This window comes from Lepus europaeus, chromosome 4 (assembly GCF_033115175.1).
Source record: "Lepus europaeus isolate LE1 chromosome 4, mLepTim1.pri, whole genome shotgun sequence".
Lineage (NCBI taxonomy): Eukaryota > Metazoa > Chordata > Mammalia > Lagomorpha > Leporidae > Lepus > Lepus europaeus.
In genome coordinates this window covers 130,681,830-130,696,339 of record NC_084830.1, presented here as the reverse complement: position 1 = coordinate 130,696,339, position 14,510 = coordinate 130,681,830, and the positions used below count along the sequence as shown (strand labels likewise).

Sequence of the window (14,510 nt, the reverse complement as noted above, 5' to 3'; positions counted from 1 at the left end):
ATTGGGATGCCGGCGCTTCAGGCCAGGGCTTTAACCCACTGCGCCACAGCATTGGCACCCCGGGCTTTTTAAAATGTGGGATCTTCAGTGTGGAAGTTGGGTGGCCCTCAGCAGGCCTTCTGCGTCCCTGAACATGAGTTGACTGTCCTGGGTGGGGAATCTTCCCTGAAGACCTGGTTTCTTGTCTCGGTGTTTCCTACGAAGTGCCTTGATGTGGCCTCCCCTACTCATCACTTCATCAGGTGTTAATTTCCCCTCCTAGATCTCTGGGAAGCGTCATTTCCTTTCTGGTTATTATCACTATTGTTGTCTTCAGGTTTTTGTTCACCGTTGGTTTTATTTCCTGACCTACCAGTGAGGGCCCCCATGGTACTCGTGTCCTCCCACAGGTTGTCAGGAGCCTTTAATGAGATACTAATATGCAGCGCTTAGCCCAGCACCTGGCTCACTAGTGCTCAGTGAACACAGTCATTATTATGGGGACTTCAGAGACACATGCGACTTGGAGGAAGGTGTGCAGAACCTGTCTGCCTCCCAGTGCGTGGGCTCGTCATGCCCCAGAGTAGGAGGCCCCTGTCTTGGTTCTGGAGGACTTGTCTGGGCTGGGTGCAGATGCTCACCCTTGGGCTGCTGTTGCACCCCAAAGGCATACCTGGGCCTTCCTTTGGCTCCCATCCCTGGTGTTGCCAGGCTGGCGCGGGTGCTCATGGGCACAAGCTCCCCCGCCTCTCTCTGGCTGTCAAGCTTACTGCTGCCCAGTGCATCCAGACAAGGCTAAGGTGTGGAGAAAGTGAGACCAGAATCCAGCACACAGGGCCCAGGGCCCTTCCCAGGGGAAGCAGCAGCTGTGGGCCCCCAGTTCCTCTGCTGGAAGGAGGCTCTAATAAAAGGTTAGAGAGTGCAAGAAAGGGGCCCAGGTTTGCTATCCTAGGCTCTGCCTCTGGCCGAGCCAGAGCACCAGCTGCTGGTGCTCAGCTTGTCCTGGAGGTCTCAGGGTGCTGTGGGGGTTCCCCGTCTTAGGCCCACCTGCTCATCATCAATGCTCAGGAATCTTGGCATCCCTGGGGCCTCAGTGGAAACCATGCCTTAACAGAAGCTGCAGATTTGGGCCAGGCTGACCCCAGGCAGGTTGGGCCAGGGAGCGAAGGAGCTGCGGCCTCTCCTCCTCAGCAGCTCCAGCCTCCAGAGGGCCTCCTTGCCCTGCCCTCCACGCCATACTGCAGGGAACTGCTCTGCCCAGGCTCCTTTACCCTCAGCTTCCCTGCTGGGTTTGGTCCTTGGCGCGAGAAGCCAAGGTGTTTGCCTCTCTGCTTCTGGCAGCATCTCTCCTCCGTGGCCCCAGCCCCCTTCCCTTACGGTGCAGGCCTGGCCGTGCTGTTTCCATCAGGCAGCCCCAGATCTTGGACTCCAGTTCCGCTACCTCTTCCTGTGTCCCTCCAGCCCAGGGCTTATCATGTCTTTTTGTTAGTTTCTATAGTGCTTCTGGAATCTTCTTTGCCCCTGTGTAACCTACTCCCTCTGTTGAATCCTTCTGTTCCATATGCATGTTACAGCCTCTTTTTGGAGTGGTGGCTGATACAGCACCCAGGAGCTAGATTGGGGAGTGGGGAGGGGGACACGGTCTTCCAGCCATGGTGTCTGAGCAGCATTAGTGTCAGGCCCTGACTCAGGAGGGCAGCAAGCCACAGGTCTAAGAGATGGGGAATAGGGTGGGGCTTCTGGCCAGGGAAGAGGCTGCTTGTCTTTGTAAAATTATTATTTATTTATGAGAGAGAGAGACCCCATCCACAGATCACTCCCAAAATATTCACCCGCAATGGATCCAGGTCTCCCACACGTGGGCCATCACCACTGCCTCCCAGGGTCTGCCTTAGCAGGAAGTTGGAGTCAGGAGCAGTACCAGGAGCCAAGCCTAGGCATGCCCATAGGGGATGCACTAGACAAAACTAGCCATAGACAAAACGGCAACCCCTAGGCTGCCTGTCCTGAGCGTGGGGCCTCGGGGCTGCCGGGCCAGCAGCAGAGCCTGTGGTGCAGACCTGACCAGCACTAATAGCAGCTTCTGTGGACTCGTTCCAGGGCCGCTTGAGGTCATGTGAGGGAATCCAGGGCCTGGCACATAGGATGCCCTAAGAGCTGCAAGCTAAACACAATTCAGATACAAACCTGTCAGGCAGCCAGCCAGGGAGGGCCTCATTCTGGAAGCATTTCACAGGACAAGCCCTTGAGATTGAGCTCCTGGCCTGTCCCCTGGGGCAGGGCCAGTGGCCAGGGCTAGAAGAGGGTCAGGTCAGGTGAAGGAGGGCTCAGGGATCCCAGGCCACACCCCTAAGGATGCCAGGGGAGGCAGCAGGTGTCCAGTGGGCACTTGGGGACAAGCCATTTGTAGTGGCCAGGCAGAACAGAAGGTGAAGCCAGGTCAGAGAGTGGGCAGCAGGGTTCTTCTCTTTGGGTTGGGGCTCAAGTGCAAGGCTCTGGGGACTCAGGCCCATTATAGGTACAGAGATCCTGGGAAGAGACATGACTGAGAACTGGGCACGAGGTTAGGGTCCTGCTGTGAGCACAAGGGACTTCCTGCCGGGTGCTGGGGCTGCTACTCAGACCCTTCCCACCGGAGCACAGACCGGTCCTCAGAGTTGGAATCAGGGGCCAGACTCGGAGGGGAAGAAGTGGTCAGGGGCCCAGGCTTCCCACGGGACATGCCTGAGTTCAGATTCTGAGCCCACACTCACCAGCCCAAGTTACTTAATCTCTCGAAAACCTCCCCTTCCTCTTTGTGGAGAGACCAGGAAGGAGTCCTAGTTCAGAGGGTTGTTGGGATGTTGAAATGGGATCTGGGAGCAGAGGCCCTGGAGCTGGTCCGTGTGATCCTGGGTGACACAGGCGGGTGCTGGTCCCTCCCACCCTCCCCAGGATTCCTCCCGACTGGTGCAGGTAGCAGCCCCACGCCTGGGTTTTCTTTTCCCTGGGCTGCGGTTTGCTGTGCCATCAGCCTTTCCCCTGATCCCTGTGGCCCCAACCCTTCCCCGCTGGCTGCTCTGGAAAGTACCCCATGGGTGCCCTGAGCTCTTCCAAATCTGAGAGCAGGTGCAGGTGGCAGAGGCCAAAAGTCATTCTCCTGGGCCGGGGACAGCAGCCCTGTCCTCAGGTGCTCTTGACCCAGGAGATGGGGCCATCTTGACCAGTTGGGCCTGTCCAGAGCTCTCCCCAGCTGCCGATGGGATGGCCTTGGCCAAGGGCAGGTGTTCGCACACCCACCTCCATCCCAGTGATGGTTTTTAAATTTTCTTTTCACATTTCATCTCAACTCTTTTCACTCTCCCCCACCACCACCACCCCACCCCCGCAAAGCCATGACACACATGTCACACACAACTGGAAGTCTCCATACCCATCACCTTTCCCCCTTCACCCTTTCCCCTTCCTTCCAGGCCAGGAATTCAAACGTGTGTACCTCCCTTTTCTTTCTTTCCTTTTATTTATTTAAGATTTATTTACTTGAAAGGCAGCGTTAGAGAGAGGAGAGAGACAGACAGATCTTCCATCTACTAGCTCACTCCCCAAATAGCCGCAACAGCTGGGGGTGGGCCAGACTGAAACCAGGAACCAGGAGCTTTCTCCAGGTCTCCCATGTGGGTGCAAGGGCCCAAGTACTTGAGCCACCCTCCACTGCTTTCCCAGGAGCATTAGCAGGGAACTGAATCGGAAGCAGAGCAGCCGGGACTGGCATCAGCGTCTGTATGGGATGCCAGCATTGCAGGCAGTGGCTTTTCCTGTTATGCCACAACACCAGCCCCAAAATAAATGTTTTAAAAAAACAGAAAGAGGCCAGCGCCATGGTTCACTTGGCTAATCCTCTGCCTGCGGCACCTGCACTCCGGATTCTAGTCCCTGTTGGGGCACCAGGTACTAGTCCCGGCTATTCCTCTTACAGTCCAGCTCTCTGCTGTGGCCCGGGAGGGCAGTGGAGGATGGCCCAAGTGCTTGGGTCCCTGCACCCGCATGGGAAACCGAGAGGAAGCACCCGGCTCCTGGCTTCGGATCGGCGCAGTGCCAGCTGTAGCAGCCATTAGGGGAGTGAACCAACGAAAGGAAGACTTTTCTCTCTGTCTCTCTCTCACTGTCTATAACTCTACCTGTCAAATTAAAAAAAAAAAAAAAGAAAGAAATCAGAGGGTCTGTGTTGTGGCACTGCCTGCAATGCCAGTGTCCTATATGGGCACCGGTTCCAGTCCCAGCTGCTCCGCTTCTGATCCAGTTTCTGCTAATGCACCTGGGAAAGCAGTGGAGGCTGGCCCAACTGCTTTGGCCCCTGCACCCATGTGGGAGACCTGAATGAAGCTCCTGGCTCCTGGCTTCAGCCTGGCCCAGCCCTGGCCATTGCAGCCATTTGGGGAGTGTATCAGAGGATGGAAGACCTCTTCCTCTCGCTCTCTCTATGTAACTCTGCCTTTCAAATAAATAAAATTAATCTTAAAAAATAAATGAAAAGAAATCAGGTTCCTTTCACCCATGTGGGAGATTTGGACTGAGCTCTAGGCTCCTGGCTGAGGCTGAGCCTAGCCTCCAGTCATTTTGGGCCTTTGGGGAGTGAACCAGCAGACAGGAGCTCTCTCTCTCTCTCTCTCTCTCTCTCTGTCTCCCTAATAAATAGATGAAAAATAAAAATCTTAATTAAAAACAAAAAATAGGAAACTCCTTCAAGTTAGGGACTTTTATCCATCTTATTCAATACTAAATTCAAATGATTTCTCACATGCTTATGTGAATAATTTATTTATGTGAAGTTGAAATTGAACTAGGTGGCATGTATTTTGTGTGGCAGCCCTACTTGTGGCCCACCTGTGCATCTTGGGAACACACGGAGGATGAAGCTGTCATGTGAAGAGGAGAGGAGAGAGAAGGTGACATAGTCAGCGGGGCAGGGGTGAGGGGACAAGCTAAAGAGCACCAGGTGGTGAGAGGGACTGAGAAGGCGACATGCAGGGAGGAGGGGGAGGCAGCTCAAGAGAAAGGCGGGCGTGGAGCGAAGACCAAGTCAGACTGAAAGACGGAGAGTGTGAAGGACACAGAGCGAGACAGAGAAGGGGTGACAAGTAGAGCGACGGTCACCTCTGATCGTGTTCTGCATCCCACAGTCCAGTGACCCAGGGCCAGCTCCGCCCTGTCTTATCTCTCATTTGTTTATGGGCACCAATAAATTTCCCTTTTGCTTAAAAATGAAAGCCGACATTGTGTGAGCCAGGCTCCAGCCCAAGTGCTGTGATCCCGTGAGGATGCTACCGTCATGTCCTCCATGGGGGAAGAACCAAGGGACATAGGAATTAAACGATGTGCTCAAGGTCAGAGATGCTGGCTGGCAGCACTGGGGTCAGACTTATCTGGAGCACTTTGACCTTGAGGTCACTGTCATGGCCAAGGAGGTCCTGGGCGCTGTGGGCAGGGAGGTCCTGCAGGAGGATGCTTGAGACGATTCTGCAGAGCCCAGAACCTCAGGAGGCAGACTGGCACGGCTCCAGCTTCCCCTTAGCCATGGCATGGCTTTGAGAACCTTCCTTTTCCTTCTCTGAGCCTCAACTTCCTCCTACGTAAAGTGGAGCTGGTGGGGCTGGCACTAAGTGTGGTGGGTGAACCTGCTGCCTGCAGTGCCGGCATCCCATATGGGCTTCTGGTTCGAGTCCCAGCTGCTCCACTTCCAATCCCACTTTCTGCTATGGCCTGGGAGAGCAGTGGAAGATGGTTCAAGTCCTTGGGCCCCTGCACCTGTGTGGGAGACCTGGAAGGTGCTCCTGGCTCCTGGCTTCAGATGGGCCCAGCTCCGGCCATTGCAGCCATCTGGGAAATGAATCAGTGGATGGAAGATCTCTCTCTGCCTCTTCTTCTTTGTAGCTCTCTGCCTTTCGAATAAATAAATAAATAAACCCTTAATAAGGAAAAAAAAAAAGTGGAGCTGATGACAGGAGCTGTGTGCTAGAGTTGGTAGGGGGATTAACTGAGACACACACACACACCAAGTGACTAGACGGAGGAAACACTTGAAGTATTTGCAGAGATTCCCATTGTTTTCTGCCCGTGTCTCTGACACCCAGCCCAGGATCTGGCACAAAGCCACTGCTCGGCTTACCTTGGTGGAGGATGGCAAGACTGGAGTATACGCAGGAGAATGCCAGTGCTTACTTAACGCCTACTGTGTGTTGCATCCACTTGTCAGCTAAAATAGAGGATTACAAAAACCAGTGACAGTCACACGTGAATTTTATTGAAAATGAGAGGCAAGGCAACTGATCGGGACCGACACTCCTTACCAGCGTGCGGCCCCCCACAGCGGGTTACACAGCTTTTTATAGTATTCTGTCCACTAGGGCTCACGATTTCGAACTAGACCCCTGGTATACAGTGAACAATACAAAAATAAATAAATAAAACAAACCAGAATATGGCTGTAAGATAACAGTTAACAATAATCCAATAACAGATCCAAGATACGGTTGTAAGATAACAGTGAAGGATACATTTCTATCAACCCAGTTTCTGGGAATTTGGGCCCACAGAGTTTCACAAGATGCATGCTTAACCGTTAGCAAGCAAAGCTAATATGTACAGAAGCTTTCAGCCACACTCCATTTTGATTTTGACTCTACACTGTGTACCAGGTGTGGCGCTAAGCACCTTACACACATCACACAGTCTCCCCCACAGCCCTGTCAGGTGGGTATTGTGACCCCATTTTGTAGAGAAGACAGGTTCCAAGAAATCGTGTGACCAGAAAGGCCACAGAGAGAGCCCCAGTCTGTGCCTGTGTCCATCTAATGAAGTTGGGGAGCCACTGGGTTGCGTCAGGGTGCTCCCCTGCCTCTTAGCACTCCGCTCACGGCCCTTACAGGTGCCTGGGTGCACGTTCCCATCTCCGTTGTCCCTCTAGATGGGTGCTGTGAGTCCCATCTGGGAAGGAGCACCGCGGCCCAGGGCTGGCCACCTGGGAACTAAGAACAGAGCAGGTGATGAAACCAGGTTGATGTAAGTCCAGTCTCCTCCCACTGCTCCCAGTTGACCTCCAGGGAGCCCCCACAGAATGTGAATGGCATCCCCCAGAACACCCACTTGGCCCCCCCACTGCTGATAAGCACCCCCAGTTGGGGTTCCGTGGGCACTTCCCTGCCACTCCACAGTAGCCTCTGGAGGACTCTCCGGCCTCGCCTCCGGACCTCACAAGGCCACCACCAGGGTCAGCTCACAGATACACAGACCTCAGCCCGTCACTCCTCCCAGGGCTTTGACCATGGCTTTGTGGTCTTACCCCTGTTTTTCTCTCCTCCTCCTCACTGCTGCACTCTGGCTGAGCTGACGTGATTCCCTCTGGCCACACTCTTCCCTCTGGGGGGAGCACCCTTCCCTGCCCTGTCCCTCCCCTGCTAAGCCATCCTTTCAGTGTCTTCCTCCAGGAAGCCTTCCTTGCTTGGTGTAGGCGCTCTTCCTGTATGCTCCTCTGCTCGTCTCTTTCTCCCCCATCCCGTGTTGAAATTGCCTTTTTGCTTGAGATTCTCCCACTGAGTCAGCTCCTGGGGCAGGAGCTGTGTCTGCCCTGTGTATGTGGTGGGTGCTCACTAGAAAGCTCCCGAATGCATGAAGGAGAGTGCATTGTTATGATTATTTTAACTTAGCATCCAGCTGAGTCTGCTGGCCCAGGGGAGGTTTCAGCGTGTCCCCTGAACAGATGATGGACAAACGAACGGAGAGCACACGGCAAGCTCCACCCCCAGCCATTTGCTCACCTCTTGGCTGTAGCATTCTCTTGCAGAACGGGGACCCCAGCTCCTTGTTTGGATGCTGTGGGTTCTGAACAGAAGGCAGTATGGCTGTCTCCCTAAGAAACGTTTCAGGCGGCTGGAGACGCCTTTGCTGCTGGGGGAAGGAGGCGGGAGAGTCGGGGCCTGAGCCCAGCCTCAGGATGGCCTCAGTTGGCCCTGTACTGACTAATAAAGTGTGAAATGGACTTCATCCTCCACCGGCTCTCCCTAGCCGCCGTGGCCCCACGGCCTCTCCCTCCACTGCGACGGATGCAGCACGGCCCCTCCATCACCGTCACCGTCACCGTCACTGGCAGACAGGAGCGTCAGCGACGCCCACGCAGCCTCAGGGCCCCCACGGCTCTGCAGAGCCCATTTGGCCTCGGGCCAGGATGGGCTTTCAAAGCTAGAAGCATCCAATGTGGCAGGGCTGATGCCCCTGCTGAGCCAGCCAGGACCAGCTTTGGAGATGGGATGGGGACCAGAGGAGGGGACAGCACCAGGTAGCTCTGAGCTCCCACCCCTGCCCATTGCTCCAAATGCAAGGTTGGAGAGTCAGAGCAGAGGGTCCTGGGAGAGCAGTGAGACACCAGGGGAGCCCCAGGGACCCCCAGGTCCCTTCGGGGTTACTCGGGGTTGGTGGGAGGTCTCAAGTCACCCTTTCCACCAGCATACAGCTATTTGGGGGTCTGTTTTATTTTTTCAATCCTGTTTTAAGATTTCCTAGGAGGAAGGGGACTCCCTGGCTCCTATGAGCCTAAAAGCAGTGACTTCAGCAGCCATCCCCAGCTTTGCTTGTGAAAGAGAATTTACTGGGCGACTTGGTGAGAAAGGCAGACCCCGTGCCCTGGAGCACTGGGCTGCTCAGCACCCACTCTGCTTCCCCTGAGCGGAGCCCCTAGGCCCACCCTGAGAGCCAGACCTGCCCCTCCACCACTCATGTGGTCTGGATGGAGACCCTGCTCGGTCCCCTGAAACTCCACCACCCACAGGCAGAGGGATCAGCACAGGGGCCCACGCCAGCCGGAGCAGCAGCCCCAGGACTTTGTCGGAACTCAAGAGCAGGAGATGCCCTCTGTTCTCTGAGGCCCTGGGCTGGTAGCTGTCAGCTTGGAAGTTCTGGCTAAGAATGAAGCCAACACAGAGGCCAGTCAGGACAAGGGATGAGAGAGTGGGAGAGAGAGGGGTGAGGAGGGGCAGACACACCTGATGATAGGTTATGAGCTCCTGGATCCAGCCATGCCTGAAGTTTATACCTCTGGGCTATTCAGGTACTTTAGCCAGCAGATTCCTTTTTCCCTTTCTTCATTTCTTTGCTTCAACCAGTTTGACTTGTGCTTCTGCCTCAGTAAGCAGCACCCCTCTCCGATTTATTGAAGCACCATCTCCATAGACAGAATTTCTCAGGAAAATTTTTTTAAGATTTATTTATTCATTTCCTTATTTGAAAGCTTGAGTGACAAGGAAAGAGACACAGAGAAAGAGGTCTACCATCCACTGGTTCACTCCCCAAATGGCTGCAACAGCCAGGGCTGGGCCAGGCCAAAACCAGGAGCCAGGAGCTCCACCAGGGGCCCGAGTGCTTGGACCATCTGCTGCTTTTCCAGATGCATTAGCAGCAAGCTGGTTGGGAAGTGGAGCAGCCTGGACTCAAACTGGCCCTCCTATGGGATGCCTGCATTGTAGGCAGTGGCTTAACCTGCTGTGCCACAACACAGGCCCCTCCCAGGAGACTCTGATGGAGCCTCAGCCTTTATCCATCATTGTCCATAACTGAACACCTGGTCCAGTGCTGTCGCCATTGTCATTGTTGTCAAGGCCCTGCACATGGCTCTGTCCTTGCCGCAGCCTGGTGAAATGCGCCTTTTGTCTCCCATCTTACATATGAAGACACCAAGGCCTCGGGAGGCGAATTGATATGGTCAAGGCTCACAGGCAGTGAGTGGCGAGCCTGGGGTCATGAGCTCCCAGCGCTCATCCCTTTGCCACCATTCTACACCTGCTCCTGAACTGAAGCTCGGGGTGGGGTGTGGCTTGCCTGGCGCCTCAGTAACTGGGGCTGCAGTGTCCTCTCTCTGCAGGGGCTCTCTCAGTCAGCAAAACCCACCTGAGTCACCTGCCACGGCTGCCGGGCAGAGAGACCTTCAGAATCAGGCTGTCAGCCGGCCCTCGGGGTGGCCCTCTTCCTGGTTACAAGATGGCTGCCGCACTTCCGGACAGGATGAATCCTGGTGTGAGAGGAGGGTGTGTTTCTTCTTGTCTGAGAAGGAAACCCTCCCAAAGTCCCTGGAGTATGATTGGCCAGAACTGTGTCACATGTTCATGCCTAGTGCAGTCATTGGCAGGGGGTGGGAGCGTCAGGATAAGCTTGGACCAAGCACGGCTAGATGAGGGCTGAGCCAGTGGCTGGACTGTACAAGGCTCTTAAAGAAAGGGCGAGGGAGGAGGCAGGCATTTGGCCCACCAGTTAAGACATGCTGCGTGTTGGGGTGTCTGGTTTCAGTTCCCAGCTCTGGCTCCTGCCTCCAGCTTCCTGCTGGTATAGACTCTGCTGGATGACTCGAGAGTGGAGCCCTAGACTGAGGTCCAGGCTCCTGGCTTTAGCCCGGCGCAGCCCCAGATGTTGCAGATAATTGGAGAGTGAGCCAGTGTCTCTCTCTCACGTAATAAAAACAAGAGGGTGAAGGGTGTTGGGTAGTGTCTTTCCCATTACTCCCCTCCAGCCCTGGGGGTCTTCCTCCGCAATGCTGGGCCCAGCTCTGCCCCCCCCCCCCCGCCTTTTTTTCTAACTTGTCAGAAGGTCAACTTTCAAAGTTCAGGCTCCTCCCAAGGGCTCCTCATGCTTTCTCCCAGTGCTCTCCCATAGCAGGAGGCGGCGTGAGGACACGCAGCACCTGTCCTCCGACACGGCCGGGGCACTGTCTGGCTTTCCTCCCCCACCCCCTGTCTGCCGGGTTGCTGGGAGGGCCAAGGGCGTGTGTGGGGTGGGCACTTGCTGTTACCTGCCCGTCACCTGGGCCCCCTGCTTCTAATTACAGAGTCTGCATGTCCTCCGGAGACCAGCTCTGTCCTACTCTTGAGGCATATGGCGTAAGCAGCCCTGACGCTCAAGGGCCCCAAACTGCTTTTCTTCTTTTTATAAAACATTTGTTTATTTCACGGGTGGATCCATCAGCCTCCTGATGCCAGTTAACTGCTCCTCACCCCACGTCCCGCCCCCATGCCTGCAACAGCTGTGTCTGAGTCTGGGCTGAAGCCAGGAGCTGGGAACTCAATCCACGTACCCCATGTGGGTGGCAGGGACCCAACTACTTGAGCCATCACTGCTGTGGCCCAGGGTCTACGTTAGCAGGAAGCTGGTGTCAGGAGCCAGAGCTGGGACTCCACCCTGGACCCTGACGTGGGATGTGTGGACAGTTCACTAGCATCTTCACTGCTGGCCAAGCACTCGCCCCACCCCCAGCTCTTCTGAGGCCTCCTTCCTGCCTCCCTGGACGTATGCCTTTGGCCTGTTCCGTCACTGCATTCCATGCCTCTTGCCGCAGATCTGATCCGAGATGGCTGATAACCACGCTCGGTCCCATGAGAGGCGATTCCTAGGCCTCAGGCTCAGATTCTTTAGGGCGAGAAGTTCTGCTTCCACCAGCTACCAGATGTGAGCCTGGGGAACCTCAGCAACCATGTTGCAACTTCCTAGGGGAAACTGCTCTGAGGATGAAGCTAACACAAGACAAAGAGATAGAGAAATCCGGAACTGCTGGATGCAGCAGGACCTGATGCCAGAAGCCCCACCCATTTCACTCATGTGAGTCAAGAAGCTCCCCTCCCGTGGGGGAGCCAGGCCGCGATAGCATTCTGCCCACTGCAACCCAAAGCAGCCAATATAACAAGTAGGTTTTGGAAAAACTGGAGCGTGCCCTGTCCAGGCTGAGACGTATGTGTAAAGGGGCAAAATGGACATGAGGTTGGGGAGTTGGGCTGGCCATATGGCGGGGCCACCGGGTCTCTGAGATCACAAGGAATGTGGGATCTCCCAAGGCTGGGTGATCTCTGGAGTCACCAAACAGGCTCGACTCTTAGGGACTGTGTTAATGTCTTCTGGCTGCTGATAAAGTAGAATTCTTGACCTGCGGCAGGGCGCACCCTCCAGACACCCTTCGGCCAGGGAAGAGTTGGCTGAGTGCCGCGTAACTGAGAATGCCTGGGAGCCAGGAGCTGCTGCCGTTTGCCAACTGCTCCCAAGGGTCAGAGGTGATGGCGGTGGGGGTGCGGGAGGAGCCTGGTGCAGCTGATGCGAGGGTCTGGAGACATCGCAGCTGCGTCCACACCCGTCTTAAATGCCCAGAGTACTCCATGTGCTAGCCAGGGTAAAAGCAAAGATGCCCCTCCCTCGTTCCATAAGCTCTACTTCTGCTAGTGCAGCCTGACGTGGCATTCACGCTGGTGGCCGAGCATTGTGTTTTGCATTTACACGGGTGTCACCAAGTCGCGTCTCTGATTGGATCACTGATAGCCTTCCATTTCCTCTCCCATCCCTGGAGAGCCAACCGTACCTTAAACTCCATTCCAAGACTCTAAGAGTTAAAAATCTGGAAGGTGGGATGGTCAAAAAGGAGACAGGAAATCAGCTCTCCTTTTTGATTCTAAAATAACGACTAAAGCAAACCAGAGCAAAAACACCCAAAAGTGAACCACGTCTTGCCGCACTTGGGCAGACCCTTCTAGGTTAGCATCGTCTGGCACAGTCGGTGCATTTGTTCCTGAGAGAGCTGAGACTTCAGTTCTGCCCTCCACTGTTACGCCCCTGCACCTGTGCCCTTGGTGCGTCCCACCATCTTACATCTGAAGTCTTCATTCGATTGGCTTACAAATACACACACACAAAGCCCAGGGCAGTACCAGGGACACAGCCACTCTTTCTTCTCCAAATCAAATCCAAAACGCAAGATAAAAGTTTAAATTTTCCTATACATAATCTCATTTCTTTATTTACATAATATTGTGTGCAGACATTGGTCCAGTGCTTTACAAGTTTTACAAATTTTAATGCATTTAGTTCTCAAAATAACCCACTCTAGCAATTGTTATCACCATTTAAAAAGTATTTATTTGAAAGGCCGGCACTGTGGCATAGTGGGTAAAGCTACTGCCTACAGTGTCAGCATCCCTTTTTGGTGCTGGTTCAAGTCCCGGCTGCTTAGGCCGGCGCCGTGGCTCACTAGGCTAATCCTCCGCCTTGCGGCGCCGGCACACCGGGTTCTAGTCCCGGTCGGGGCACCGGTCCTGTCCCAGATGCCCCTCTTCCAGGCCAGCTCTCTGCTATGGCCCGGGAGTGCAGTGGAGGATGGCCCAAGTCCTTGGGCCCTGCACCCCATGGGAGACCAGGAGAAGCACCTGGCTCCTGCCATCGGATCAGCGCAGTGCGCCGGCCGCAGCGCGCCAACCGCGGCGGCCATTGGAGGGTGAACCAACGGCAAAGGAAGACCTTTCTCTCTCTCTCTCTCTCTCTCACTGTCCACTCTGCCTTTCTCTCTGTCTCTCTCTCTCTCTCACTGTCCACTCTGCCTGTCAAAAAAAAAAAAAAAAAAAGTCCCAGCTGCTCCACTTCTGATTCAGCTCTCTGCTAATGCGCCTAGGAAAGCAGTGGAGGATGGCCCAAGTGCTTGGGCCCCTGCACCCACAAGCTCCTGGCTCTCAGAATCTGGCTTTCAGTCAGTCCAGCTCCAGCCGTTGTGGCCATTTGGGAAGTGGACCAGCGAATGGAAGGTCTCCTTCCCTGCCTCTGCCTCTCTGTACCTGCCTTTCAAAGCAAATAAATAAATAAATCTGTTTTTTTTTTTAAGGTATTTATCTGAGAGGCAGACAGAGAAATGAAGACAGAGCTCCCATCTACTGCTTCACTCCCAAAATGCCCAGTGGCTGACAGGTGAAATGAGGCCCTGGAACTCAACCCACATCTCTCATGGGGGTGACAGCAACCCAGCCACGTGGGCCATCACTGCTGCCTCCCAGGATTGCCATTAGTAAGGAGCTGAGCCAGGAGTTGGACTTGGATGCTGGGCTGGCCCTCTTGCATGGAATGCAGGCATGTCGACTGCCAGGCTAAGTGGCCACCACGTGGTCCTCATTTTATGGAAGAAGCCAATGCACAGAGAGCTTAGGTGATCTCCCGAAAGGCCCACAGTAAGGGGCAGATCAGAAATTTGGACCCTGGTGGTTTGCACTCTTAAACCTATGCCACATACACTCTCTCAACCACTCAACTCTTTGCCTCTGTTGTACAAAAGTGGCCATAGACATTGTGTCAGTGTATGGTGCCAATAAAACTTTATTGGTAGTCACTGGAGATATTGAATTTCATGTCATCTTCAATGTCACAAAATAATGCTCTTTTTTGATTTTCCCTCCCATCATTAAAAATATAAAATCCATCCTTAGGGGCTGGTGTAGTGTAGTGGGTTAAGCCTCTACCTGAGATGCTGGCATCCCATATAGGCACTGGTTTGTGCTCCTAGATGCTCCACTTCCAGTCCAGCTCCCTGTTAATGGCTTGGGAAAAGCAGCAGAAGATGGCCCAAGTGCTTGGGCCCTGCCACCCACATGGGAGACTTGAATGAAGCCCCCAGCTTCTGGCTTGGGCCTGGCTCAGCCCCGGCTGTTGTGACCACTTGGGGGAATGAACCAGCAGATAGAAGATCTTTCTCCCTCTCTTTCCCTCTCTCT

At 54.5% G+C, this 14,510-nt stretch overlaps 1 protein-coding gene across 1 annotated transcript in view; it reads left to right on the top strand.

Annotated features, from left to right (window-relative positions):
• ARHGEF37 (Rho guanine nucleotide exchange factor 37) overlaps positions 1-13,701 on the top strand; it is a 70,764-nt gene extending 57,063 nt beyond the window's left edge. Inside the window, exon 15 of the mRNA XM_062188867.1 lies at positions 13,631-13,701. Coding sequence (XP_062044851.1) covers positions 13,631-13,642 — 12 coding nt within the window. The 3' untranslated portion in view covers positions 13,643-13,701. The remainder of the gene's footprint in view (positions 1-13,630) is intronic.
• Positions 13,702-14,510: the final 809 nt, after the last annotated feature.